The 27,696-nt window shown below is 36.5% G+C and overlaps 1 protein-coding gene across 4 annotated transcripts in view; it reads left to right on the top strand.

The window, feature by feature from the left end:
* Nucleotides 1–27,696, top strand: part of ARHGEF10 (Rho guanine nucleotide exchange factor 10) — a 213,484-nt gene that overhangs the window by 77,014 nt on the left and 108,774 nt on the right. For 2 of the 4 annotated variants that reach the window (XM_020973005.2, XM_020973004.2), the window contains exons 7-14: nucleotides 302–358; nucleotides 5,081–5,244; nucleotides 8,479–8,595; nucleotides 11,779–11,893; nucleotides 16,769–16,878; nucleotides 22,047–22,124; nucleotides 22,290–22,469; nucleotides 25,685–25,801. In XM_020973005.2, coding sequence (XP_020828664.1) covers nucleotides 302–358; nucleotides 5,081–5,244; nucleotides 8,479–8,595; nucleotides 11,779–11,893; nucleotides 16,769–16,878; nucleotides 22,047–22,124; nucleotides 22,290–22,469; nucleotides 25,685–25,801 — 938 coding nt within the window. The remainder of the gene's footprint in view (nucleotides 1–301; nucleotides 359–5,080; nucleotides 5,245–8,478; nucleotides 8,596–11,778; nucleotides 11,894–16,768; nucleotides 16,879–22,046; nucleotides 22,125–22,289; nucleotides 22,470–25,684; nucleotides 25,802–27,696) is intronic. The other 2 variants (XM_078149742.1, XM_020973007.2) reach the window with 1 other exon arrangement.

The following is a 27,696-nucleotide window of genomic DNA, read 5'->3' as shown; positions in this document are numbered from 1 at the left end:
AGCATGTATTTTATCCAGGGACTAAGTATTTGGGAGAGAGATAACATTTTTGTCAAAGAGTGAAGCAAAATCCAGTTACAATTATTTTACCTAATGTTGTGGGTGGCCATGTGTCCATCAAAATATCATACTACCAGCATGGTGATTTTTATACACAGTACATTCATATATCACCTTCTAGACTTAACTTTTGAAAAGGCTTTAGTATTAGTTTTAGAAAACTAATTTTGGCTGTGTAAAATGTAAATAGCACTGAACTGTTCTTGCCTAGGTTTTAAACATATTTCTTTTATTGTTTTAGACCCAGAAGAAGTGATTTATGATGATGTTCCAAGAGAAAACTCAGACTCAGAACCAGGTTTGACTTGAGTGCAAATTAGATGTGGGATATACATCCTAACATCTTTTTATCCCTATATATATATATATATGTATAATTGATTACTTTGAATATCTGATCTATAAATGTTTGTATTTCGTGATGGCTTATCAGAATTTATAGTTTTTTGTCTTTTCTTTCTCTCCTTCCTTCCTTCTTTTTATTGAATTTTCATTCTGTTACTTACTATCTTTGTCACCATGGGCAAGGCAGTATGGTGCAGTAGCTAGAACCCTGTTCTTGAAGTAAGAAACACTGAGTATCAGTCTTGCCTCAAACATTTACCACTTACATGACAGGGTAAATCACTTCACCTCTCTGAGCCTTGGCTTCCTCATTTGAATGGGAATCATATATTCTGACAGCTAAATGAGAGATAGAACATGTAAAATGCTTTGCACTCATTAAAATGCCATGTGGATGTGAATTGTCGATGTTGTTATTATTATCATCCTTCCCAGAATTCAATTTTCTCAACTGCAAAATGAGGGAGTCATACTTGATGGTCTTTAAGGCCATTCTCACTTCTAAATTTTATTTAGGACTCTCTAGAATTTGCAGATACCATTGAATATAATTTTCTAAGTCTCAGTAGGCAAGACTGACCAAACATAGCTCTCTGACTTCAAGTCTACTGGGCTTACTTGCTGCAGTATCCAATGTGTTTATGAGGGAGAATGTTCTAAAAGTTGCCTTGGGCAAAATCTAATCTCTTAGAGAATAACAATGGACTATGTGTGAGATCTTTCAATCCATAGCCACTAGGTGAGGGTATTAAGGGGTCTCTGACCAGATGAATGACCTCAACTGGGAAGGAAATTGCCCAGGGCCAGATTCCAAAATTATTGTGCTCTGATGACACACAGCTTGGTTCCTGTCAAACTAAGAGAGGAACCTGCCAATCAGTGGACTTGCTGGGAAAAACAGATGCTAGTGGCAGACTTGAGATGTTTTTCCTGGCAGTGAGAGAAGAAGCCCTTTGGATCCAGGCCCAATAGAGGACCCAAATCATTCCCTTAGGATTTGATATTGCATAAAGATACCAGCAATCTTGTAGCCCTTGAAAGAGCTTGAAAAATTGTGGAGAACAAAACCAGAGTTTTAAGAAACATGGAAGAAAAAGTCAACAAGCATTAAGTACCTATTATGTATTAAGGACTGGGCTAAGTACTAGGGATACAAAGAAAGGCAAAGGAGGGTCCCTGCTCTGAAGGAGCACACAATCTGGTTACTGTGACTGTACTCCTTAAAGCCAAGTTAATTTTTTTGGTAGATGAAACAGCATTGTTGAAAGGAGTCAATGCTCTCGTTCTTCACAAAGTGAGTGGGGGAAAAAACTTTAAGAAGTAGAAATATGGAAAACAAAAACAATTTTATAAGAAGTCTTGCGTATTTTCAACTGCTTAGTCAGTAATTATTAATTGAATGATTATTGCAGATTTACTGCTGTGCTAGGTCCATGGAAGAATATAGAAGAAATGTAATGCAGGTCCATATTCTCAATGACCCTACAATTCTATTGTGCAGTAGGATGATCACAAGTTCTGGAGGTGTAAGACCTTAGTTCAAATCTTGTGTTTGACACCATCTGTGAGACCTTAGGCAAAGTCACTTAATCTCTTTGGGTCCTCTGGGTCTCAGTTTCCTCATCCATTAAATGACGGACTTGGAATAGACCTTCCAGAGCTAAACCTAGGATTGTATGATCCTGGTTGGGGATATACCCCCATATACTGGAAAAAAATAACAAACTGGACATTAGAGAATATAAGCCAGTGTTGTATAGAGTACCATAAGTACTCAAAAAGAGGGAATTTAGTGAAGGCTGAAGTAATATGAGAAATGCACCAGATTTGGAGTCAAAAGACCTGGGTTCAAGTCCTCTCCTACTTGCCTGTATCTCTCTGGAAAAGCTACTTAATGTTTGGGCCTAGTTTCCCTTCACTGTAAAGTGAGGGGGTTGAACAGGCTAATTTCTAAAGTTGTGTCTGCCTCTAAGTCTTCTTTGATCCTAATTGAGTCATCAAGTCCTGGATTCAAAATATATCAACATTGAGCTACCTGGATGACTATTTTGATGGAATCAACCAGGCAAACAGGGAGTCATTTTAGTCACTAAATTGACAATGTTTTGTGACCGAAATGATTGCTTGAGTCTATCAATTTGCTGGTTTGATGTTGTGTAGACATGGTCTGAGAATCCAGCTCTGCCATTTCCAGTATTATAGGATTATATATTTAGCTTGGTGAGAAAACTAAGAGGTAGTTTTATTCACTCCCTTCTTCTTAACGACAAGAAACTAAGTCTCAGAGATTAAGTAATTGAGGTTGAAAAGGTAGCACATGACAGAGTCAGGATTAGAATCCAGGCCCTCTGACTCCAAATTCATCATCCTCGCTACTGCATCAGGCTGCCTAAGTGACCTTGGACAAGTCACTTTTTCTCTATGGGCCTCAGTTTCCTCATCTGTTAATGAGGAGGTTGAACTAGATGTTCACTAATTCTTTTCCAATTGTAAATACTATGATCCACCTAAATGCCAGTAAGGAAAATGCAATGGTAGTTTTATTTCAGAAGATATTGAAGAGTTGTGCTAAAATGAAACAGCTCATGTCTTTTTTTTTTCAGGCATCTTTTAAAAATTCATTCTTTTTTCAGGATATTTGAATGGAAGTTTAAGATGTACATTGTGCTTTTAGAAGAATTAATGTGAATGTATGAAGAAGCTGATGTTTCAAGGAGTTATGATTATATGCCATGTTTAATTTGACTTGAAAAAAGTTTCAATTTTTAAATGCAAAAATTCCAAATGCATTCAAATCTTTCTTTTTGTGTGCTTTTTCTACATGAGAATCTAATCTTTAGTGCTATTTTGGTTGTGTCTATTTTTAGTGGCTTGTGAGAATATTCTTTACAACAGGTTTAATTGAAATAACCCAAAAGATAGACTTAATTAGGGAAATGCTGGCAAGTTTTCACACTATAGGAGTGCCATCTTTCTAATTATTCTGCATAATTTTTCAATTGAAACTCATTCCTAGAGGAAGATCTTACCCAAAATAGACATTTCTAACCATGCATTTGATAAATAATTGAAACCAGAGCCATGCTGATATTCTGGGGCTTTCAACAGGGGCCTCTTCTAGAAGCAAATTCTTTAGGAAGATAAATGATATGGAATATTTGCCAAAGACGAGAGTCTCTGAGTCTACTACATGCTATCTGCTGTGTAACAATTGAGTATAATTTTAGTCTGCATTTTTTTAACGTTCTGAGATTGGGGAAATAGAGCACTGGCATTAGAACCAGATAACCTGAGTTTGACTCTTATCTCTGCCCCCTTTCTAGCTGTATGATCATGGAACTTCTCTGAACCTCAGTTTCTTCATCTGTAAAATGAAGAGAATGATTCTTGTCCTGCTTACCTGCTTTGAAGAGAGAATGTACATGAAATCTTTTAAAAGCCCAAAGTGTCCTTGCAAGTATAATGCTATTAGCTGACATGTATATAGCACTACCACTAAAGAAATCAGATATTTAAATATAGAGGCCAGCCCATGTAGAAATCAAGATGTCCACTATGGGCGTAGACTATTTTTATAGGATAAAATTGTAGTGCTGTTCGTAGACTTAGGAAGCAGAAGTGCACACATATGGACCCCTGGATTTTACCCTCTGTAGTGTTCAGGGACTATTTACCAACTTCTATAATGAAATAGTGTGAATTACGCATTTAGGAAGAAAATTTACATCAGAGTCTATTAGCACAAAATTTGTAAATGTTCAAACTGGTTCAAGTGAGAAATTCAGAAACAATGCAGTGAGAACACAGAAAAGCTCTATTTGAGAAAAAAAATAATGAGAGAACTGAGGTTCTGAAAGGTTCAGTTGCCCGTGGTCATACATTCAAATGAGGAGGAGAGCTGGGACTCTATTCCAAGTCTTCTGACTCCAAGCCCAGTGTTTTTGCACCAAACCAACATGCCGCTTTATAGGCTAGAGCAGTGGTTCCCACTTAGTGATTTATGATCCCTTGGGGGTTTGTGATGATTGTCCAAGGGGTTCATTCTAAAAATTCTTTAACATCATCTTAAGCAGTAAATAACTGTAAATAATATTATGAGTAGTGTATTCAGTTTTTCTAGGGATTCACAACATACTTTTTTGTGGTTGTTGTTGAAAGGTGTTCACAGGATTAAAAAAAAAAAAAAACCTTGGGAACCACTGGGATAGAAGGACAATCTGAGAATTAGGAAGACCAGAGTTCAACACCTTTGATAAATATTGGCTATATGACTCTGGGGAAATCTCCTAACTACTCAATGCCACCAGACAACTGCTAAGCTGCAGAGCGGGTACTGATCTGCACTGGTAGACTGAATTCCCGTGTTGAGAAGTCCTTATGCCAATGAAATCATGAGTCTTGTTAAACAAAAAATTCTCAGTGTCGAATTGAAAGCCAAGGGTGGAAGCTTTCAGCTAATTTAAAGTTTCTCTGAATAATAAGAATGAAAGCATTTCCAATTTTGTTCTTTGGAAGGACTCCTCCACAGTCAGCATCTCACTTTCTATAATGATGTATGAAATATTCCAAACCATATTGTAGAAAATTATAACTAGTTGAAGCTCATGTTTAAATGTAAATCCAAATGACATTCTGCATTTTCATTTTCATTCCATTTTGGTATTAATGCATGCAGAGGAAATGATTTATGATGATGTTGAGAATGGGGATGAAGGTGGAAACAGCTCTTTGGATTATGGGTGGAGTTCAAGTGAATTTGAAAGCTATGAAGAGCAAAGTGATTCAGAGTGCAAAAATGGGATTCCCAGCTCCTTTTTGCGAGGCAACCACAAAAAACAAGTATGTAACCAAAATACTTTATTCATTCGCATAGGATGGTCTCCTGCTTTTTAAAAATTTATTTTAAAATATATATTTTAATTCTGAAAAAGTTTAAATAAAATTTTTAAATGGGAGTTGAAATATGGTTAAGATGGTGAATTCATGAAATGTAGTGCTCAAAGGAGAAGAGTGTACTTTACATAGTATATTAATTTGTGAAAGATGCTATTTAATTTTCATAAAACGTCCATTTTAAATGTAATAAAGTATATTACTATTTAAAGACATCCTATGATGAGTCTCTTAGTGAAGCATTTCCTAAATCTGTCTGTCTTTAAAAAGCTGTGTTTTCATGTGCCAGCTTTGTTTGAAGCAAGCCCAACTATATATTTTTTAAAATAATGTTTTGGACTCCAAACATTTTTACCATAAGAAGGAAGAGAGAATAGAGAGTAAAATGCATAATGGTTAGAAGACCAAAATTCTACTTTGTTTTCTGTGAATGTCATATCTTCTAGATAATGTTCTTTGATAAGTGCTATTGAATTTAGGGGTCTCAGGAGGGACTCTGAAGTTTGAGGAAAGTAGAAAAAAACATACCTCCTTTAAAATCTGTCCTTGGCTTCAGTTACTGCATCATATTTTTTTTTTGAGCTGAAGTTTTCAGTACTTATTAGTGACCTGTATGCCTTTTCTGTGCCTTTGTTTTAATCAGCTGTATTTGAATGGAGTGGTGTTAAATACCCATATTAATGCCACTGAATTTGTATGGTAATGTGTGTCCATGTATGAGACTGGCTTCATCTATTCATGTCATCCCCAAAGTGAATTGGATCACTGAACAGATAGGTTGATTATATTGGTCAGGCTTACTGAATCTGACCTATGTGATTAAAGGTCTGACCATTAATGTGGTCAGAAATTACCACATTGACACCATGAGACGCAATTGCCATAAACCCTCAAAACATAACTTATCTGTGCTTTCCAATTCAGGTTTCTGTAAACGTCTCAGTGGAACTCATTAAAAACAAATAGCACCAGTTCAATTTATAGTGACAAATTTGGTTTCCCTTCAGGGTAATCAAGTACAAGCTCTAGGAAATTAGTTTCTTAGGTGATGTAAAATTTAGCTACTACTGAAAAGCATTACAGAATCACAAAATTTGAGAATTGGCAAGGATATCACTGGCCATCCCCTTCAACTCAGATCTGAGATCAACTCTCTTTTATCAAAATGAAATTTCTAATAAAACAGGTGACTTTAATGTCTTGGGTTTTGAATTTTGTATTAAAACTAATTCAGAGGTTGTGGCATCCTTAAGTTCCGGTAGGATGTGGTAATAAATACAGAGACTTACAGTCTGTTTACAAATAGTCTCAATCACACAGATTTATTATTTGAATGCCTGAATCAATTAGTTTAGCTGGTTAGAACAGGATCTCAAACTTATAGCTAATAGGTATGTTTAATTTACTTTGTCCTTCTTTCCCTGACTATGAAATTGAGTTAATAAGCCTTTGGGAAGGGAAGCAAAGAATTAGATAACAGAAATAAAAATTAAAAAGTGCTAGTAACTTAAACAAGAGATTTGAGTTTGAGACCTTTGGTTTTGAGACTGGTATTGATAAGGTCACCCCCTTTTAGATTCTCTGTTCACTGATCCACTCAAGTCCCACTGGGTAGAGTAAAGGTGTTCCTGGGTTCTCAAAGGCTATGACAACTGAGTGACCCTAGGCAATTCTCTAAGGCATTAATTTGCAAAAGTATTTATTGGTGGTAGAAGTTTTCTCACAGGGAGTTCATAAAACCAATGAAATTGCAGGTGTAGATCTTACATTTTACAGATCTAGAGCTGAAAGAGAACTCAGAGGCCATCTAGTTCAACCCCCTGATCTTACAGATGAAGACACTGATCCCAGTGAGGTTAAGTGACCTGCCCAAGGTCACACAGGTAGTAAGCTTGAGTCAGGAGATTTAAACCTACATCTTCTGAATCAGTGTTCTTTTCACTATAACCCCGCCTTCTTCACCCATACACATACATATACACACACATACAAAGATAATTTTATACTTGTGTTACTTATTTCAAGGGAGTATTTTTAGGGTGTATAATATATGTAAATGTATTTTGTAACCATTAAGTCCTATGGTCAACAATTTAGCCCACATCTCATTGGGGTCCTTCTCAGTGGTGGCCTTTTTTATACACGGGGTCAGAAACGTCACTAACATTTTAGTGAAAGGAGGTCTAAACGTTGGCCCTTACTTTAAAGAGGCCTTTGTTTACCTACCTATCTGGTAACTACAAATAAATATGTCAACCTTGAGTTGAAGTTGAATAGATGAGCCTTTCTCTCTATGATTCCTATTAAGGAAAGTACTAATTTATTCAATCCCATACCTGATACCACGCTTTCAGAGGATGGACTTAAAAGTTAAGATTTAGCCCGCAAAGGAATGTTTAAAACATAACAAAAGCTATATCTTTTTTTAACTTCAACTCAAAAAAAAGGCTCCATTTTTTTTTTATTTTGCCCAAAATAGCACTGTCTGGAACTAAGCATGAGAAAAGCTAGCCCTGAAGGAGCTGTGTTATTTTTGTCTGTGTTTTTGAGTTATTTATGCTCAACTATTTTTTAGCTGATAGTTAATAGATTTTGATATTTGGTTAGAGAACTAAACCCATAATGTTGAGATCAACTCATGTCAGCTTGGAGACTGTTCAAGTCATGATTTCTCCCTGCTCTTGCAAAGTGGATGTTAAAATTGTCTACCATATTGCCTGCATCTTATTCTGCAGGACTGACTCAAAAGAATGCCATTTTATTGAAAACACACCAATAGTTTTATTTAAAATACTATTGCAGTGTTAAAGAATGATTTTTAAACTAAAAAATTCTTTATTTTTTTCCATTTCATTATTAATATCAGGACACCAAGAAGTCTCCAGTCTGGCTCACCTAAAGTAGTTGTGGTCTCTCAGCTTTGGGTTTTAATTTTCCAAAATCACTGGTGCTAAATAGAGCATATGGCATGCTTGACCTGATTGTACTTGTGCTTACCAAAAGACTCAAGACATGCCGCTGCTTGAACATCCTTGCCAAACCAGGTTCTCATATATGTGCATCATTTGTCAGACAAAATTGCATGTGTGACACTACTGAAGTACTTTCCATTTACGCTTGTCAAAAAGTACTACAGCCTTTTTTTTTTTTGAAAAGATTGTATCTCTTTATGCACTGTAGCTATCTCATGACCTAACCCGTTTAAAGGAGCACTATGAAAAAAAGATGAAAGATCTGATGGCAAACACTGTGGGAGCAGTAGAGATTCAGCAGCTAAAGCAAAAACATGAGCTGAAGGTAGTGTGGTTAATTTTTTGACCAGCAACATTTTAAATGATGATTTGAAAATAAACTTTAAGAGCTTTTTTTTAAAATAACAGCCAAATAGATGATGATTTTAATTAAAATGTCAACATGGTGATATCTTTAAAATCTGTATTAAAAGCACATTGTCAAGTAACTTCTACTTTCGTTTGGTCTCCATTTTTTTGTGTCTACCACTTTGACTTATATCTGCTGACTAATGTCATATTGAACTAGGTGGATTAATTTAAGAATATGTTCTGATTTTTGAGTAACTTATAAGGCTAAAATATCCTCATAGCCTTGGCTCTGTTATGATAGTATCATAGGTTTAAGGATGATATCAGTGTTATTAAGTAGAATTTATTTGCTTTTACATAGGAAACAGGTAGAAAAATGGATAAGTTAGGGTATCACATAGAATCTGATAATATAGATTATAATTACTGTAACAATACAAAGAAAGCCAAGGGTATTCAGGGAAGGGCCATGGAGTAAGTGAGCCTCCAAAAATGGTTAAAATTTTGGATAGTGATGAGAAATATTTCAGGCTGTTGGTGGTAGAGTTGGGAGCCATATGGGGGTATAAAAATAGTTCACATTGGATAATAATGAGAAATTATGTTGACTAGGTAAATGGGAGACAGATTATAAAAGGTGTTGAATTTAGAGAACTTAATTTAGTTTTAATCCAGTAGGATATAAGGAATAATGATAGATTCTTATGCCAGGGAGAAATGAGGCAAAAGAAATGTTATAGAAAGATTAGTCTGATAGTATGGTTTGAAGAGGGAGAAAGTAGGAGCAGGAAAATAAATTAGGATTACATATCAGTAGTACAGGAATGAATGAGAAGGGTCTTGACTGGACTAGTATTAGAACTATGAAAATAAAGAGGTCAGGGGAAAGCTAATAGATATGAGTTTTCAGGGCCTGGTAACTGATTCTATATCTAATTATATCTAATTATATATAACCTCTGGTTATGTAGAGTAAGATAAGTCTAAGATTTCAAACGTGTGGGTGGTACAGAAAAGAATAGTGATATTTGTAGAAACAGGAAGTTAGGAATGGGAACTTACTGAGGATGTAACATGAGTTCATTCTTGATTGGTAGCTATCTTGCAGGTAGCTAGAAAGAAGGGACATTGGTCAAAGACTAATCTTGAACATCTGTATTTAGGTATCATAAGCATGGAGGTACTAGCTGAAGTCATAAGAGGTAGTGAACTCTCCAAGGGAGAGAATGTAAAGAGCTGAAGACAGATGACCGAACTTTAAAAATTACTCTTAGTAAGGGGATGAGAGAAGGAAGAAGAACCAGAGATAAAGGAAATAGAGAAAAACAAAAGAGATAAATAGATTATTATCACAGAAAACAAGTAGAGAATTTCAAGAAGGGAAAACTCTTCAAAGATCAAGTAGAATCAACTGTTAGAATGATTTGGTTTCTGTATAAAGCTATTATATAGGCTCTTCTCAAATGTGAAGGAATGTTGAGATTTAGAAATGAATTGAAATATCACACTTGGATATTTATTGCATTTTGGCATTTATTAATGAATATATGAGGGTGGCTAGGTGGCACAGTAGATAGATTGCTGGGCCTCGAGTCAGGAAGACCTGAGTTCAAATTCTGCCTCAGACACTAAACTAGCTGTGTGACCCTGGGCAAGTCACTTACCCCGTTTGCCTCAGTTTCCTCATCTGTAAAATGAGCTGGAGAAGGAAATGGCAAACCACTTCAGTATCTTTGCGAAGACAACCCCAAATGGGGTCATGAAGAGTCAGACATGAGTGAAACAACAAAATGAATGTGTTGTCAGAACTTTTGACTTGATACCTCTGGGATGAATTAAATAAAAATTCATTAAATATCTATTATATACCAATGCCTTGGTCTCTGTGCCACGGATGCAATGATGAACATGACTTAAGGCCTATTTACAAGCTAATGGAAAAATGTATATGTGAATAACAGTAATACAAGGGAAGAGTACGATGAATGGAAAGAAGACATCTAAGCAAAGAGATCAAAGCACATTGCTCTGAAAAATTGAGGACAGAGACTTCACTTTCAGGTAGGGGAATTAAGAAAAGCTTCACTCAGCTGGTGCCTCACACAAAAGGGAGTGATAATAAGTGGTGATGTGGTAATAGAGAGAAGAGTCTATTCTAGGCAAGACAGACAGATGAACATAGAGACATGACAGGAGAGGGCGGAACAAGAACAGAGCCTACAGAGGAGCTTAGCTTGGCTGTAATGTATAGCTGAAGGGAAGCAGTATGAAAACTATAGAAAGTTAGATTGGACCCAGATTGTGTCAGGTCTTGAGTACTAGGAACAAAAGAGTTATACTTTGAATTTATATGGCATTGGAATAGTTACTGACTATGACTACAGGAATGATAAGACTAGAGCTATTTGTTAGGAAGACATCTTTTATGAAGGATAAATTGGAGAGGAGTTAGAGAAGACCAATTAATAAAATTATTACAGTAGTCTGGGTGAGAAGTAATGAAGACCTATCCAAGCAGAAAATAATTGTTGGGTCTCTCAGTCAACAGGTCTTTTTCATTTCAAAATCAGCTTCTGAGTTCATTGTTTCCTATGTTCTGCTAAGCTCAAGTCAAAAGTAAATTTACATTGACACATGAACGGCTTTAAGTGGTTCTTAGACCTTGGCCGGTTCTCATTTGGCCATTTGTAGATTGGCAGTTCTATATCAATTGGGGACTTGAGTACAGTGATGACTTCAGTATTTAGATGGTCAAACTTGTACAATGGGAGCCCTGGAGAGAACTGAATTCTATCTGACCTGGTTTTGTGTGCTTATTGCCCTTTGTACTCTTTGGATATGGTACTAGAATGCTTTGTAGGTCTGTTTCCAAGAGATAAGTGCTTCAGAAAATTGTTGTGCATATACCCAAATATGTGTGTGTGTGTGTGTGTGTGTGTGTGTGTGTGTGTGTGTGTATAGTATAAATATGCCATATTTAAATATTTATTGAATATATTTTTAAGTGAAAAGATCAATTTGGGACCAAACTACTTGACAGTATTCTTTTCAAAAAGCTAGTGAAAAGTAAAGATCTGTGCCACGATGTGTATGGATATCTGTTCAACTGCATCAATAAGCACCAAATTCATAGCTTACCATTTTTCCTCTCTTGCAGATGCAAAAACTCATGCGGGCAGCAAAAGAAGGTACCAAAGATGGCCTTGAAAAAACCAAAGCTGCTGTGAAAAAAGGCCGCTCATTCATCCGAACTAAATCATTTGTTTCCAATGGTCAGTGTCTATAGAGTTGATGTCACTGTGTCAAGGATGGGTAAATGTTGTGATTATTATACCTTACGTGTGACTCTCCATGAAGCAAAGTCAGGATCCTCCTTAAGGAGAGCATATTCATGGAGAAAATACTTTTGTGTTTTCCTACTTTGGGGAGAATCTGATAGAAGAGTCTTGAAAATACTAACAGTGAATAATGGAAATTCTCCAAAATGGAAACTTTTCTCTGTTCTTCTAGTGTTCTAGGTGTAAGAAATCATGATTCTCCACACTTCCTTCCAGGCCCCTTTTATGCTTGCCTTCTCCTCTCAGACTTCTTAAAAAAAAAAAACTGTCCTTAGGTACTGTATTCAACCACTTGGATGTTTAAAAAAAAGAATAGTAAGTACCGTGCAAAGCATTGGGGCTACACTAATGGAAAACCAAATGACCGATAAAAGATAATTCATGTAAAATAGGAAAGTCCCTTAGCCTCTCAATTTTTCCATCATCTTTTTAAGAAAATTCGGACAGTTATAGAAGAATTGCCAATTTGCTTTGGTAGAAGGAGTTTCCACACCAGGAATTCCCCAGCTTATGACCTCACAGGTCCAGGATGTAAAATCACACATTATTGAAAAGTAGGGCAAAAGATGTAAAGTTTCACTCCTTCCAGGGGATTTGTATTTTAGCAAAGGCCAAAACCTTAATCTAACTATGAGACCTGACTATATACTTTCAATGTCAGTCATATGGGTGGGGTTTTGTTTAAAGTTGATTGGGGAGGAGTGAAAAAGCGATTTGCCCAAGATCATGTACTTATTGTCAGAGGACCGTACAATTCATCCTCCACACCACTGCTAAAATAATCCTGATTTGCAGATGTGATCATGCCCCCTGCTTATGAAAAGGAAACAGCTCTCTATTACCTGTAGGATAAAATATAGACTCTTCTATTTGGGATTTAAAGTTCCTCCTAATTTTTCAAGATAGCATACATTATTCTCCCATTTTCTAACTAAACTGATCTCTTTCCTTTGCGTCATATACAACATCCCACTTCCCATTTCCAGGGCTTGGCACTGGCCATCCTCCATGTCTGGAATGCTCTCCCTCCTCATCTCTGCCTCATAGGATCCCTAGCTTCCTTCGAAGAATTTCTTGGTGGCCACCAACTATAGCAGTCCTTTGAAGATTCTGTCTTAGTTATTAATATTCTCTGCTCTCCCAAATTACTTTCTCTTTACTTTGTATGTATTTGTAAATTCTTATTGATAGAAAAAGGTATTTTCTTCCAGTAGAAGAAAGAAAGCTCCTTGAAGGAAGGGACTATCTCACTTTTATCCCTAGTTCCTAGCACAGTGGATGACACACTGGGGTCATTCATTAAATCCTTATTAAATTGTCAAATTGAGTGCTGACTCCAGGGACAACCACCACACCACACACAACGCCTTTCAAGGGAGGATTTTAGATTGTAAGCTTCTTGACAAGTACTGTCTTTTTGCTTGTTTGTAACCCCAGCACTTACAACAGTGCCTGGCTCATAATTGGTACTTACTAAAGGTTTATTGAGTGATGTTCAGTAGGACATTAATGTTTCCCAATTGTTCTGACATTGTACCATGTAGGTGACCAATTCCTCTATCTACAAACCATAAGGGAGGGCCTGCCTAGAGGTATAATATACTGGCAGCAGTCTATAATCTATATGATGGTTGGAGCATATAGCTTAAAATTGTTATTTTAATTTTTTTTTTGTCTGGATCAATGGATGTGGAACTCTGGAGTATAACAGTCTAGGATACCAGTGTAGATGCCAGCTGAGAGCTACACAGGGACACTAAGAAGTCAAGTGATCACACTAAGGAGTTAAGTGATTTACAAGTTAGTTATGTGTCAGAGTTAGGGTGTGAATGTACACCTTACTGAATCCAGGGCTATCCTTCTGTCCACAGAATCATGCTGCCTCTCAGGGACTTTTGTTGTTGTGTTCAGTCATTCAATTGTGTCTGACTCTTCATGACCCCATGGACCATACATAGCATACCAGACTGTTCTATCTTCCCCTGTCTCCCAAAGTCTGTTCAAACTTGGGTTCGTTGCTTCCATGACGCTATCTGTCCATCTCATCCTCCGCTGTCTTCTTTTCCTTCTGCCTTCAATCTTTCCCAACATCAGGGTCTTTTCATTATGTGGCTAAGATATTTAAGTTTCAGCTTTAGTATTTGACCTTCTAGTGCACAGTCTGAATTAATTTCTTTAAGTAGTGACTGATTTGATCTCCTTACTGTCCAAGGGACTCTCAAAAGTCTGTATAGAGTTTTTCTGCTTTTGGCTGCAAAGTATGTAATCAGTCTGGTTTTGATATTGACCTGTGTAGAAATGCTTTAAAGACTTAACTATTTACTAATAGCATGACATTCAGTTGGCAGTACCACAGAATATGAGAAAAGGTATTTTGAACAGGATCTAAATTAAACAATATCCTAAACCGGTTGTTGAAATATGGTCTTGGTGTTTAAGGTGATTGGCCTATCAGTGGCACAGCAGAGAGTGAACTGAATTTGTGGCTAGATTTGTAGATTTGGACAAGTCACTTAGATTCTACAGGCCTCAGTTTCCTCTTTTATAAAAGAGCTTGTTCTAGGTGACCTCTTAGGTCATAGAATCAGATTTAGATAATCAAATTGTCAGTCAATTAATGTTTCTTAAATGACTACTATATTACAGCAGATATGGACATTAGAGATTATCAGTTAAGCCATGTCATTTTATAGAGGAAAAAACAGGTCCAAAGAAGTTAAGTAAATCCTGGATTACAGAGCTAGTTAGAGGCAGAGCACGGCTTCAAACCTGGATATCCTAACTCCCAATTTCTACCATACTACCCTTCTAGGTGAACACTTGATGATTTTATAGACTTGGCTTTAAGTGCCAATGTGTCAATACTTGCCTAAATTTTCAAAGCACCCATTTAGGTTAGTTCTTAAAGACTTAAGGATTTGGGGAATTGGACTTTTCCGAACTCTTAATGAGAGCTCTGCTTGAGGAGAACTCTAGACTCAGTTATGTTTCCTTTAGTCTGTTATTCATATGTAGATATTTCAGGAGCTATAGCTTATAGATTATGAGACTGGGGCCTTATTGCTTATTTATCATTGAGCTCTCTAGATCATCTCCTGCATCCTAAGGTTAAAAAGACTATTCAAAGTAGATTCCCATTGGTTGGAGAATGGCTAAACATATTATATTCGTATAACAGAATCTTAGGGTGCTAGGAGATTTGTGAACATGACATACACAGAGAAACTAGGAAAGACTTATATGAACTGATGCAAAGTGAAGTAGGCAGAGCCAAGGAAAGTATACACAATGACCACAACAATGTAAATGGAAAGAACAAGCAAAGAACAATTGAAAATGACTATTGTAAAATTATAACCTTGGCCTTCAAAGAATGATATGAAAAAGATATCTTCTGTGGGAAAATTAGAACATTAATGCAGCGTTGGTGGAGTTGTTAACTGATCCAACTGTTTTGGAGAGCAAATTGGAACTATGCCCAAAAGGCTATAAAAATGCACATACCCTTTGACCCAGCAATAGCACTTCTAGGACTATATCCCAAAGAGATCACTCAAGTGGGAAAAGGATGCACATGTACAAAAATATTCATAGCAGCTCTTTCTGTGGTGGCAAAGAATTGGAAATTGAGGGGATGCCCATTTATTGGGGACTGGCTGAACAAGTTGTGGTATATGAATGTAATGGAATACTATTGTGCTATAAGAAATAATGAGCAAGCTGACTTCAGAAAAACCTGGAAACACTTGTGTGGACTGATGCTGAGTGAAGTGAGTAGAACACTGATGCTGAGTGAAGTGAGTAGAACAAGGAGAACATTGTACACAGTAACAGCCACATTGTGTGATGACTAACTTTGATAGACAGAGCTTCTCAGCAATGCGAGGATCTAAGTCATCTCCAAAAGTCTCATGATGGAAAATGCTGTCCACATCCAGAGAAAGAACTATGGAGTTTGAATGCAGATCGAGGCATACTATTTGCTCTTTTTTTTCTTCTTTCTTGTTGTTCTTCTTATGGGTTATAATTCTTCTTTATAACATGACTAATGTGAAAATATGTTTAATAGAATGTACATGTAGAGCTTATATCAGATTTCATGCCATCTTGGGGAGGAAAGAAAATTTAAAACTCAAAAGCTTTTGTAAGTGATTGTTGAAAACTAAAGATACATAACTTACTTTAAAAAAAAAGAAAAAGAAATATATATCTTTCCCCCTTTATCCTTTGCATAGTGAGGGTGAGGGGAGACCCATGGGTATGAAACATTGCATGTAATATCTGGTTTTGGTGGGATGTTTTGGTTGCGTTTGCTGATTTTTTTTCCTTTTCATTTTAAAAAAAATTTGTTATGAAAGGGATGCCAAAGGGATGTGGGTGATGTAAAAACAGAAGATGCTTTATAAATATTATGTAATTTTATCCTCACAACAACCCTGTGAGGTAGTTGTTTTTACAGATGAGTAAACTGAGACAGTCACCACTTATGACTTGCCCAGGGTCACACAGTTATAAATGTCTGAGGGTGGATTTGAACTCAAGTCTTCCTGACTCCAGATTCATTACTTTGTCCACTGTTCCACCTACCTCCCTAAAGCAACTGTTTACTATAGTTTTCATTTTAGTAAAGTTTATATGTTACCAAATGCTTTCTCAACTTTTGTGTGAAGGACAATAGGAATTTGCTTGAAATATAATCTATGAGGAACTGAAATTTAACAAATTATTTGTGTATATGCTTATTTCAATGTGGTATATAATTTTAAATATATTTCTACTAAAAACAAGTATTTCATTTTCTATTTTTAGAACACAGATCTTGTCTTCAAGAAGAAGAGCTAAATTTATTTATTGATGTTGATTGTGTGCATACAGAGGCAATTATGACTCCAATGCCAGAAGGTTTATCCCAGCAGCAAGTTAGTATATTTTGTATTATGAAAAAACTGAACATCACCACGTGTTGTGAAGCAATGTTTGTTTTGTGACTTATAGTTTTCTTTCTTTTTTTTTTTTTTGGTGCGGGCAATTGGGGTTAAGTGACTTGCCCAGGGTCACACAGCTAGTAAGTGTTACATGTCTAAGGTTGGATTTGAACTCAGGTCCTCCTGAATCTGTTGCTCCACCTAGCTGCCCCATGACTTCCAATTTTCAAAGTATCTTCTATTTATTATGCTTTGTCCATAAAATATACTGTAAGCATATGCCCTTGTTGGGGCATATACGTAGATGAAGAGTAGGTGAGGCTCTGAGATGGGAAATGTCACGCTCAAGGTCACATGACTTGTTGATGGCACAACCAGAATTAGAACTCAGATCTATTAACTTTGAATCTAGTGTTCCTTCTACTCTAGTTTATATTGCCTGTAGAATGGATTGGGTGGTTTTATGGGGGAAAATGCTAATATTAATTCTACTACTAATAACAATAGCTAGCATTTATATAGCTCTTTAAGGTTTTCAAAGTCCTTTTTATCTGTGAATTCATTTGATCCTCATAACAAACTTGTGAGGTTAGGTATGATTATTATCCCCATTTTGCAGAGGAGGAAAGTGAGGCACAGAGAGGTTTTAGTGACTTGCCCCAGGTCAAACAGCTATTAAGCATCTGATGCAGAATTTGAATTCAGGTCTTCCTGACTCTAGGCCTGTGCTCTATAGCTTTCCAAATAGGTGATGTGATAAAAATTATAGATACAGGAAGTAGAAAATAAAGGCAATAAATGTTATCAAGAATGTCTATTTGGTCAGATGAGATGCCAAAAATAAGAAGAATATTAGAGATTAAGGATAAAAAATGTCCATGATGCCAATGGATAAATAGGCAGGTTTTAAAAAGGACATTAAAATCTGATTTGGATATAAGTGGCAAGAGTATTGGATTTAAAGGCTGAGGACCTGGGTTCCAATCCCCCCGCTATCTCTGTGACCTTGGGCAAATCATTTGAGGCCTTAGTTCCTTATCTCTTAAATGCTGGACTACATGTCCTCCATGGTCTGTCCCTTCCAGCTCTAAAAAATTATCTATTGATCCAGCGAAAGAGATCTAAAGAAGTGGATGGCAGTATGGAAGAGGAATCTAAGGAAGGATACTGAGTCTATAATATAGAAACATTGAGAAAAAAAAAGGCCCTGAACTTGAGCCTAATTCAAACACTGACTGGCTTTGATGCTTACTTAATCGGGTGCTCATGGCCAAGAAACTTCATCTCTCTGATCAAGCCTGGATGAAGATATCAGTATTTGCTACCTATTTCATTGGGGGACATTTCTAAGGAAAACTCTTTGTGAACCTTAATCCAATAAATGTTTATTATTAGTTTTTAGCTAATTTAAGCCTAAGAGATAGGCAGTGATTTAGTTCAATTCAACAAGTATTTAGATGCCTTCTAGGAGCCAAGCATTGCATTAGGTGCTAGGAATATAAAAACAAAGCAAACAAACAAACAAAAACCAGACTTTGTCATGAAGACCTAATATTCTAGTAGGAAGATATGTACCTGGAAAAGTAAATTCAGACTATTTTTAAAATGATGCAAAGTAATTTCAAGAGATAGAGAATGTCAGCTGAGGGGATCAGAAGAGGTCTCACATGCAGGAGGCGGTGGAACTGTTTTTCCAGGAAGTTAGAGATCTTGGTGATGAATAGAGAGTATATTTCCAGGCCTATCCAAAGGTATAGAGACAGGAGGTGGAATTTCATGTACAGGAAACATTTGGTAGGCCAGTGTGATTGGAAATGAGTTTGCAGGAAAGGGGATCAAACAGATTTGGAAAGATTAGTGGCAGCTACGTTGTGGAGGGCCTAAGAATTTTCAGGATGTGATTATCCAATGAACCTAATTAAAACATAGATTGACATATTGGAAAAAAAATAAACATCTAGAGGAGTGGAGACTGGTGAGTTGGAGCATAGCCAGAGGAGGGTGACCAGGCTGGAGGAAGGACTAGAGGCAGTGCCATAGCCTGAAGAAGAAAATAGTTAGGTGGTATGATTTCTGTCTTCAATTTGTGGAAGGTCTGTTGTGTAGAAGACAGATTAGACTTGTTTTTTCCCGGCTCCAAAGGGAAATTTTAAGAGCCTAGTGTAAAATCAATCAATCAATCCACAAATGTTACTAAAAGCCTTCTCTGTGTCAGGTACTATGTTAGGTATTAGACAATCTTATGGGAATTAATTGGGAAAAAGGGTTAAGTGGTAAAGAATTTTATGTTGTTATTTTCTCCCCAGAATCAGTATATTGAATGGCTATCTACATTTGTGTATTTTAGTCTGATATAGGAACCAAAAAGGCTAATGTGAAAGTACAGTATTGAGAGACATGGTGACCAGGACTAGGCAGTTCTATAAACAGCATTTTAGCAAAGAGATTGATAAATTGGATTATAGTTCAAATGTTTTAAACTACATTTTAGAAAATGTATTGATAAACTGGATAATATTTCAAGGAGGACAGCTAAGATACCAAAGGACCTCAAATACAATCTGGATAAGGACAGGTTGAAGGGACAGATTTTTAATCTGGAGAAGAGGTTTTGGGGTGGGGTAAATTACAGCTTCTTTAAAGTATTGGACAGACTGTCATGTGGAAAAAGGATTAGACTTGTTCAACTTGGATCCAGAGTGGAAAAATGTAAAACAAGTCTATGTTTAAAGTATGGAAAAACTTCCTAATAATTGTTGTTCAGTTGTTTCAATCATGTCCAGCTCTCCATGACCCCATTTAGAGTTTTTTTGGCAAAGATACTAGAGTGGTTTGCTGTTTCCTTCTCCAGCTTATTTTACATATGAGGAAACTGAGGTAAATAGGATTAAGTGACTTGCCCAGGGTCTCACAGCTAGTAAATGTCTGAGACCAGATTTGTATTCAGGTTTTCCTGACTCCAGGCCTTGAAGTCTATCCACTGCACCACCTAATTGCCCTGTCCCTAATAATTAGATCCATTCAAAAGTAGAAATGGGTTTCCTCAGGAATGAGTTCCCCCACATTTTTGAAGACCTTTTGAGGTCTTCAAACAAAGATTGGATGACCCACCATATTATGGTAGTGATTATTGTTTAGATAGAGGATGAACATCTGCAGATGACATCTGGGGTCATCCCCCAACTAGGGACCTTTTCAAGCTCTGAGATTCTATAAATGTTGGTCATAAATCAGTTCCCCCCCTCCTTATCCCACTCTCAAACATACTATTTTAAATGCATTAGAAGACTGTGTTAGTTAAGGCAAGAAAACTTCTGGTAAACCTTTTGTATAATGATGAAGCCTCTGATAAAATAAGTGCTCTCTAATTACTCTAATTATAAAAATATGATGTTTTTCCAGACTGGAATTTTTCTTAAAGCTTAACCCTTATACTTCTTTTATCCACTAGGTGGTAGTGTAGGATGCTTAAATATTCATAGGCCGCATTGCCTGATAGTGATAAAGAGAGGCTCAGGAAATTATTTTGGGCTTAACTTTATGTTAGTCATTCTGTTGTATTATTTATAATCAGTGTGCCACTTGTGGACAAAAAAAATTATTCAGTACAATTAAATGTGAAGATACATTTCCCTTGTCTCCACACAAGTGCCGTTGTATCGTCAACTGTATAGAATGGACTTAACTCATGCAATGTAGCTATTAGTTGAGATTAGAAAATATCCATATGGAGAACAAATCATACCCCAAGAAATTTTAAAAAATGAAAATTACAAGTTTATAAAATATATATCTTGACCGTGAGGAAAATTGTACTATATTATGCAATATGTGCATGACTAACAATACTTGCTGTCATACATTTAACATGCTTTAATTGTACACTTATGGTAAGTTCCTTTCATTTATCCTTCCTTGTCCCTAACATACTAATCTATTTCTCAGAAAATAAGGTCTTTACAATGCAGTGTGATAAAGTGAAAAGAGTATGAAATTCAGAATCAAGAAGGATGAGCATAAGTCTTGGCCCCAACACTTAAGAGCTCCATCATCACTTTATGTGATGAGGTCTGTCAAAAATGTTGAGCCTCAGTTTCTTCAGCTGTAAAATAGAGATGATTATGCCTTGGGCTTTTCCTAGGATTATTGTTGAGGAAAGTTCTTTGTGAAAATGAATTATTGTTGTAATTGCTCTTATTATTTTGTGTTGTGAGATGGACTCTATCCTAGATTTTCTTTTGCTGATCATCCACTTCATCCTGCTTCTGATGGATACTGTCTTGTGTGAGCTTGGATAAATCAGTTAATTTCCATGGGCCTCGGCTTCCTCAACTATAAAATGAGGGCACTGGGATAGTCCCTAGCCTGTAATTACTGTTCTTAGAACAAAAGGTAAAATGTGGCATAGAGGACAGCGGTGGAATGTGCTGTGGCAGGACGCTAGCAACTTATCATGGTTGGATAAATGTTGAGGTTGGTCTAAGGCTGGCTTAGAGATAGTGTGTTTGCTGAATTTGCACTCACCCATTAGGATAGCTCAGCCTCAGAGTTAAGATCTAGAGCTGAGTGGACTAACTACCCCAGAGGAAGAAAGGGGAAGTTGGGAAGACGGAGGAAAGGGTATGGTTTTTGGAGTGCTGATCTGGAGGGCACTATTCCCTTTTAGAGAGAGAGAAAGGAGCAAAGTAGGTGGTGAAATGTCTGGGGTAGGGGGCTCTGTGTGTGTGTGTGTGTGTGTGTGTGTGTACATATATATACATGTATATATGTATATACATATATATATGTATACATATATACATGTATATATATACATATATGTATATATGTATACATGTATACATGTATATATGTATATACACATATGTATATGTGTATATATATGTACATACCCACACATATATGCACAGATATGTTAAAAATAATGTCTTGATCCTATAACGCATTGCGTTCTACAATGATTGTAAATTATTGATTCTTTGTGTCTTTCTGGCAAGCAAAAGTTTAAAAAAATAAAGCTTTTTGGGGACCCCAGCATTTTTCTATATTATAACAATACTGTTAGCCATCCCCAAAGCTAAAATGCAAATTATTTCCTGCTACATGTATGATACATACAGTTGAAGCAATTTTCTCTAATAATATTTTCAAATCTTCCACAGGTTGTAAGAAGATATATTTTGGGTTCAGTTGTTGATAGTGAAAAAAACTATGTGGATGCTCTTAAAAGGATTTTGGAGGTACCTAAATGTCATTATTGTATTTTTTGTAAACTACTATAGTTTAGTAAATTGATCAATTTCTCAAAATCATATATTTTATATATTCATAGACTAGTTATCAAGGAATTTGTGTGATTTATATTTTCAAAACCTAAAAAAAATTAATCTTTTTTTTAACTCTAGCAATATGAAAAGCCACTTTCAGAGATGGAACCAAAGGTTTTAAGTGAAAGGAAACTAAAGATGGTGTTTTATCGCATTAAGGAAATCCTTCAGTGTCATTCTATGTTCCAGATTGCTTTGGCCAGTCGGGTATCGGAATGGGATTCTGTTGAAATGATTGGAGATGTCTTTGTTGCTTCGGTAAATACAGTAGCACATCCAAATAATCTCATTCCTCCTTTGGCTGCATTCTTTTGGCTGTCTGAACCTTGGACTTGTACCGCTGATCATGGGAACAATTAACTTGATGAACATAGCAGGAAGGGAGAATGTTAGGCTCATCATATATGCAATTGATATGACCATAGAGTTATTTCAGGCTCAAATGGAAATTCACTAGCAAAGCATAGATTAATATTCAAAATGTTAAGGAAGAAGATACGTTTTGTCAAGTAAAATAGGAATCAGGAGCAAAATTGTTTCAGTGGTCTAGTGTGTTATCCCATAATACATGACTGAAGTTTTATAGTGGTTCAGTATCATTTAAAACTGTCCTGATACTGTTTACTGAATTTTGAGATTTCTTTTAACTTATGATTTCATTAGTGAGGGGAAGCCCCAATTCGAAAACTCTTTTGGCTAGTGCTATTTGGGAATTCATATGAAATTTAGCAGAATTTGAATCCCAGCCTTCCTGACTCCAAAGCTGACTCCCTATCCACTACATTGTATTGCTTCTCTCTGTTTTTAATATGGGCTGCATTTAAAATGTGAGAAGTTAGTAAATTTTCATAGTAGTGTGGTTCTTGTGATATGAAGGTCAATCAAAAGATATTACACATTGCTTTCTATATAGATAGTAGATATCTGCTTAGACTTCACCTTCTTCCCTCTCCAGCCTCAATCGAATAGTTAGCCATTTCACCTCTACACTATCCTCTTCTCTTATCCCTTTCCCCAACCCTTATCCCCCTATTTGTCCTATATACACTTTTTGTTTGCCAAATCTCAGCCCTGGATTATTCCCACCATATTCCTGCTTTGCTCCTACTTGAGCCACTAAACGAATCTGGAAGAAGTCTCACAACTATGCTTACTGGTGCATTACAAATTTATGTACTCCAGTCTCAATTGGGCTCCCACTGAAGCAAGGCAACCTTTTTCTTCTTCCCTAATTGATTTTCTATCTCTCCCCACAGAAACTATTCCAGACCTATTTCCTCTTCAAGGCCTCTACACTTTCTTCTCTTCCCTTTTCTCCATTAGCCTGCCTCTTTAAAGAAAATACTGAGGACATTCAACATGTGTTCCCTGTTCTCCTTTCTTTATTACAAACCTCCATTGATATCATTTTCTACTCTCTCCTTCTTTCCCCTAGTCTGACAAAAAGTTTGTCCTTCTTGCCAAGGCCAGTCCCTCTGCATGTGCACTTGTACCCACTCCATCCCTTCTTCTTCAGCAGATTGCATCCTTCAGTCGTCTCTTCCCTCTCTCTTTCAAGTTGTTAACCTTCCCCTAGCACCTTGTATCTTTTTTTATTTCCTCTAAACATGGTCACATTGTCCCCATCCTTAAAAAAATCTTCATTAGACCCTACAATTCCTTTAGGCTAACTTCCTGCATCTCTCCCTTTCTCAGCCAGACTCTTTGGGAAAGGTTTTCTATACTCAATACCTCTACATACTCTTCTTTTATTCCTCAGCCCTTTGTAATCTGGCTATCTACATCATCACTGAATGGAAACCAAATCTGTTGGTCTTTTCTCAGTCCTAATTCTTGATTTATCTGCTGCATTTGACACACTTGACCACCCTTTCTTCCTAGATACTCTCTTCTCTTTTTTTTTTTTTAAGACGATTGGGGTTAAGTGATTTGCCCAGGGTCACACAGCTAGTGAGTATCAAGTGTTTGGTCTGAGGCCGTATTTGAACTCAGGTCCTCCTGACTTCAGGGCTGGTACTCTGTCCACTGCGCCACCTAGCTGGCCCTGGTTTTTTTTTTTTCATGATGCTTTTGTTCTCCTGATTTGCTTCTTACTTATATGACTGCTTCTTCTCAGTTTCCTTTGCTGGTTCATCGTCTTCATCAATCATGCTAACTATAGATGATTCCTCAAGCTTCTGTAGGCTTTCTAATCTTCTTATATATCTACTGTCTTGATAATCTCATTTTTCATGGGCCTAGCTTTAATCTCTAAATGAATGGTTCCTAGATGCCTCTGTCTCCAGCTTCAGTATCTCCCCCAGGCTTTAGTCTCAGATAACCAACTAGTTATTGAACGTTTCCTTATTTCTGTTGAAGACTCCATAATTCTTCTAATGTCTTAGTACATATTATCGTCATTATCCTGGACCTCTCACTTGCCCTCATCCCACATATCCAATCATTTGTTGTTTCTACCTTCACGACATCTCCAGCATCTAATTCCACTCATACAGCTACAGCTTTAGTTCAAGTCTTCCTCACCTCATGTCTAGATTACAGATTCCTAATTCATATTCTTTTCTCAGTTCTCTCACCCCTCCACTTCTATATGATGCTAAAAAGTAATTTTTAAAAATTGTATTTTTAGTGCTTTTTAATGCTCATTTCATTTTTATATCAGTGTCATCTCTGATAATGCCTTCATTTCCCCATAGAACATATTCTTTCAACAAATAAGCATAATCAAGCAGAACAGAATAATATTTAGGTCATGCCTGAAAATGAATGCCTTATTCTGCAACCAGAATTAACCACGTCTTATTAAGTTTTATGAAGTTCATATTCAGTCAAAGGGCTGCACTTGAGGACTTAGAGGGCCACACGTGGCCTCGAGGCCACAGATTCCCCACCCCTGGATTAGAGTCTTTCATTGTTATTTTCCTTTACATTATTGTAGATCATGTATAAATTGTTATCCTTGGTCTGCTTACTTCACTCTGTATCAGTTCATATGTTTCCTCAAGATTCTCTGAATTTTTCATATTCATTATTTTCTGTGGAGGAATAAAATTCCATAATATTCATGATAGTGTGATCTTGTCACTATAATTTGTTCAACTATTCCTCAGTTGATGGAATGCACACCTTCCTTCTGGTCCTTTCTTCTAGCATAAAGTGAGATGTTCTGTCATGTCCTGTCATGTCCTTTTCTTCTGTCATTGATCTTCTCATAATCCATGCCTAATAGTGGTATCACTGAGTCAAAGGCTGTGTATAGTTTAGTGACTTTTTAGTATAATTCCAAATTCAGACAGTTTTAGGACAACTAATGAGAAGCTCATTATAACAGCTGTGAAGATTTTTCTTTTAACATTATAGAAATTTAAAGGATACTCATGAAATGTAAACTTTCATACTAAGCTGAAATTTATAGATTTTGCTCTTTGCATATTTATATATTTCTGAATATTATTAATTTATTCATGTTTTAGTTTTCTAAATCCATGGTACTGGATGCTTACAGTGAGTATGTGAATAATTTTAGTACAGCTGTGGGAATTCTCAAGAAAACTTGTGCTACCAAACCAGCTTTTCTGGATTTTTTAAAGGTAAGAATTTTTAAAATATTATATTGGTTTCATATTTTGTTTCAACAATTTCCATTGAAAATGGAAATGGCTAAAGGTATCCATATCTAAGACAGATACCATAATTCTATGTATATGATCATTATTTTGAGCCTTCATGTATGATATTATTTGCCATAAATGTGTAGATACTAGCAATGAACTAGAGATTTTGAACTGATACTAGAATTTGAGATGTTTTAGGAATGTGTTTTAAGATTATTGAAAATCAGTGTTATTGGAATATAATTTTGAAGTTTATTGGCTGTGTGACCCTAGGCGTGACCCTGTGTGACATTATTAGTGCCCTAGGTAATTTTCTCAGACTGCAAATTGTCATAAGATTGCCAATCTGTATTGGCATAAGAAATTTGCTTATGGAGAGTTCCCCAATGAAATCTGGAATCAGAAAAACATCAACCATATGTTACAGCCGTATAGGTGGGATAGTATAGTGGATAGAACACTACCTGAGGTCAAATGTGACTTCAGACACATAATAGGTGTGTGACCCTGGCGAGTCACTTAAACTCTGCCTCAATTTCTTCATCTACAAAATGGGGATAATAATAGCGCCTACCTTCCAGAGTTGTTGCAAGGATAAAACAACATATGTGTAAAATGTTTTGCAAATCTTAAAGTGCTATATAAATGTTAACTATTATAATTATATAAAAGTGAAAGAAATAAAAAATTGAATTAGATATGTTCAGGTGACATTTAAAAAGGAAGGTTCCTTTCTCTTGCTCTTCTGAAACATCATGATAGGAATAACAGAGAACATGTTCTGATTTGTCAGAGTGGCCTCTTCTGGGGTCAGGTCTAAAAACAAAGGACTGAAAAGCCAAACCCCCTGAGTACACTGAACCACTACCAGGGGAGACATTTGTTTTTCTTTTTCCTTTGATGTTTAGCAGAGATAACTGAGGACCCTACTTTGTGGCTATCTGTCTTTGAAGTTGTGAAGAATGTTTTACTGACTTCTCTCCCCTGCCCCTTATAAAGGCCTAATGAATATTGACACATGCTATTTAATCAGCTGGCAGTGCTTTGCCCTTAGGCCTAAGATATGTATCAGGTAGTAGGATTAAAAATAGGATATGGAAACTTGCTGCATGTTTGGGTCAAATTAAATTTCCTCTTCGGATACTTTGTTAGCCATCTATAGAAGCTTGACATCAACCTAATTTGCACTGGGGCTCGGAAGGTAGTAAATAGAGTGCTGAACTTGGAGTCAGAAAGTCCTGGGTTCATATGCCATCTAAGATTAGTTATGTGACACAGAGAGAAGATAGTCTATTTCCAAAAGAAATCCTCTAAAAAAGAGACCTCAAACTCCTGTCCCTAGAGTACTCTTCCATCTCCATCAGATCCATATGCTAAGTGCTACCAACTCTAGTTCATGGTTACTTGAATGATATACACTTTGCCTCTCTCCTTCCCTATCTTCTTCTTCACACTGCCTGCCTTCATCACTCTGTCCTCTGTTCCTACATTGTCTGCCTCTTCACTTTTCGCCACTTGTCCCTGCCTTTATGGGCTTTTTGCCCCCCAGACATACCATCGGTGTTTAAAGTATGATTGCTGCCCCATTTCCTTCTTACAATTGTGGTCTTTTCTAGTGAGTACCCAAAGAATGAGGCATATCTGCCCTTATTTCATAATTTCATAAGTGAATTATCAATTCAGCAGTATAGTAAGTGGCAAAGTTTGTATTTGAACGCAGGTCTTCTGTTTCTAGTTCTAGCTTTTTTTTTTTCCTTTGAGTAGATCTACCCAAAAAGCATATTGCCTTGTTTAGGACAAAACACTTTCCCCCCCCCACCCCATTACCAGCAATGTGACATAGGGGAAAGAACACTGGATTTGGAATAAAT

The sequence above is a fragment of the Phascolarctos cinereus genome, unplaced genomic scaffold, assembly GCF_003287225.1.
Source record: "Phascolarctos cinereus isolate Bilbo 61053 unplaced genomic scaffold, phaCin_HiC Scaffold_2;HRSCAF=192, whole genome shotgun sequence".
NCBI lineage: Eukaryota > Metazoa > Chordata > Mammalia > Diprotodontia > Phascolarctidae > Phascolarctos > Phascolarctos cinereus.
The sequence above is the reverse complement of the archived record's forward strand: the minus strand, read 5'-3'. Positions and strand labels throughout refer to the sequence as shown.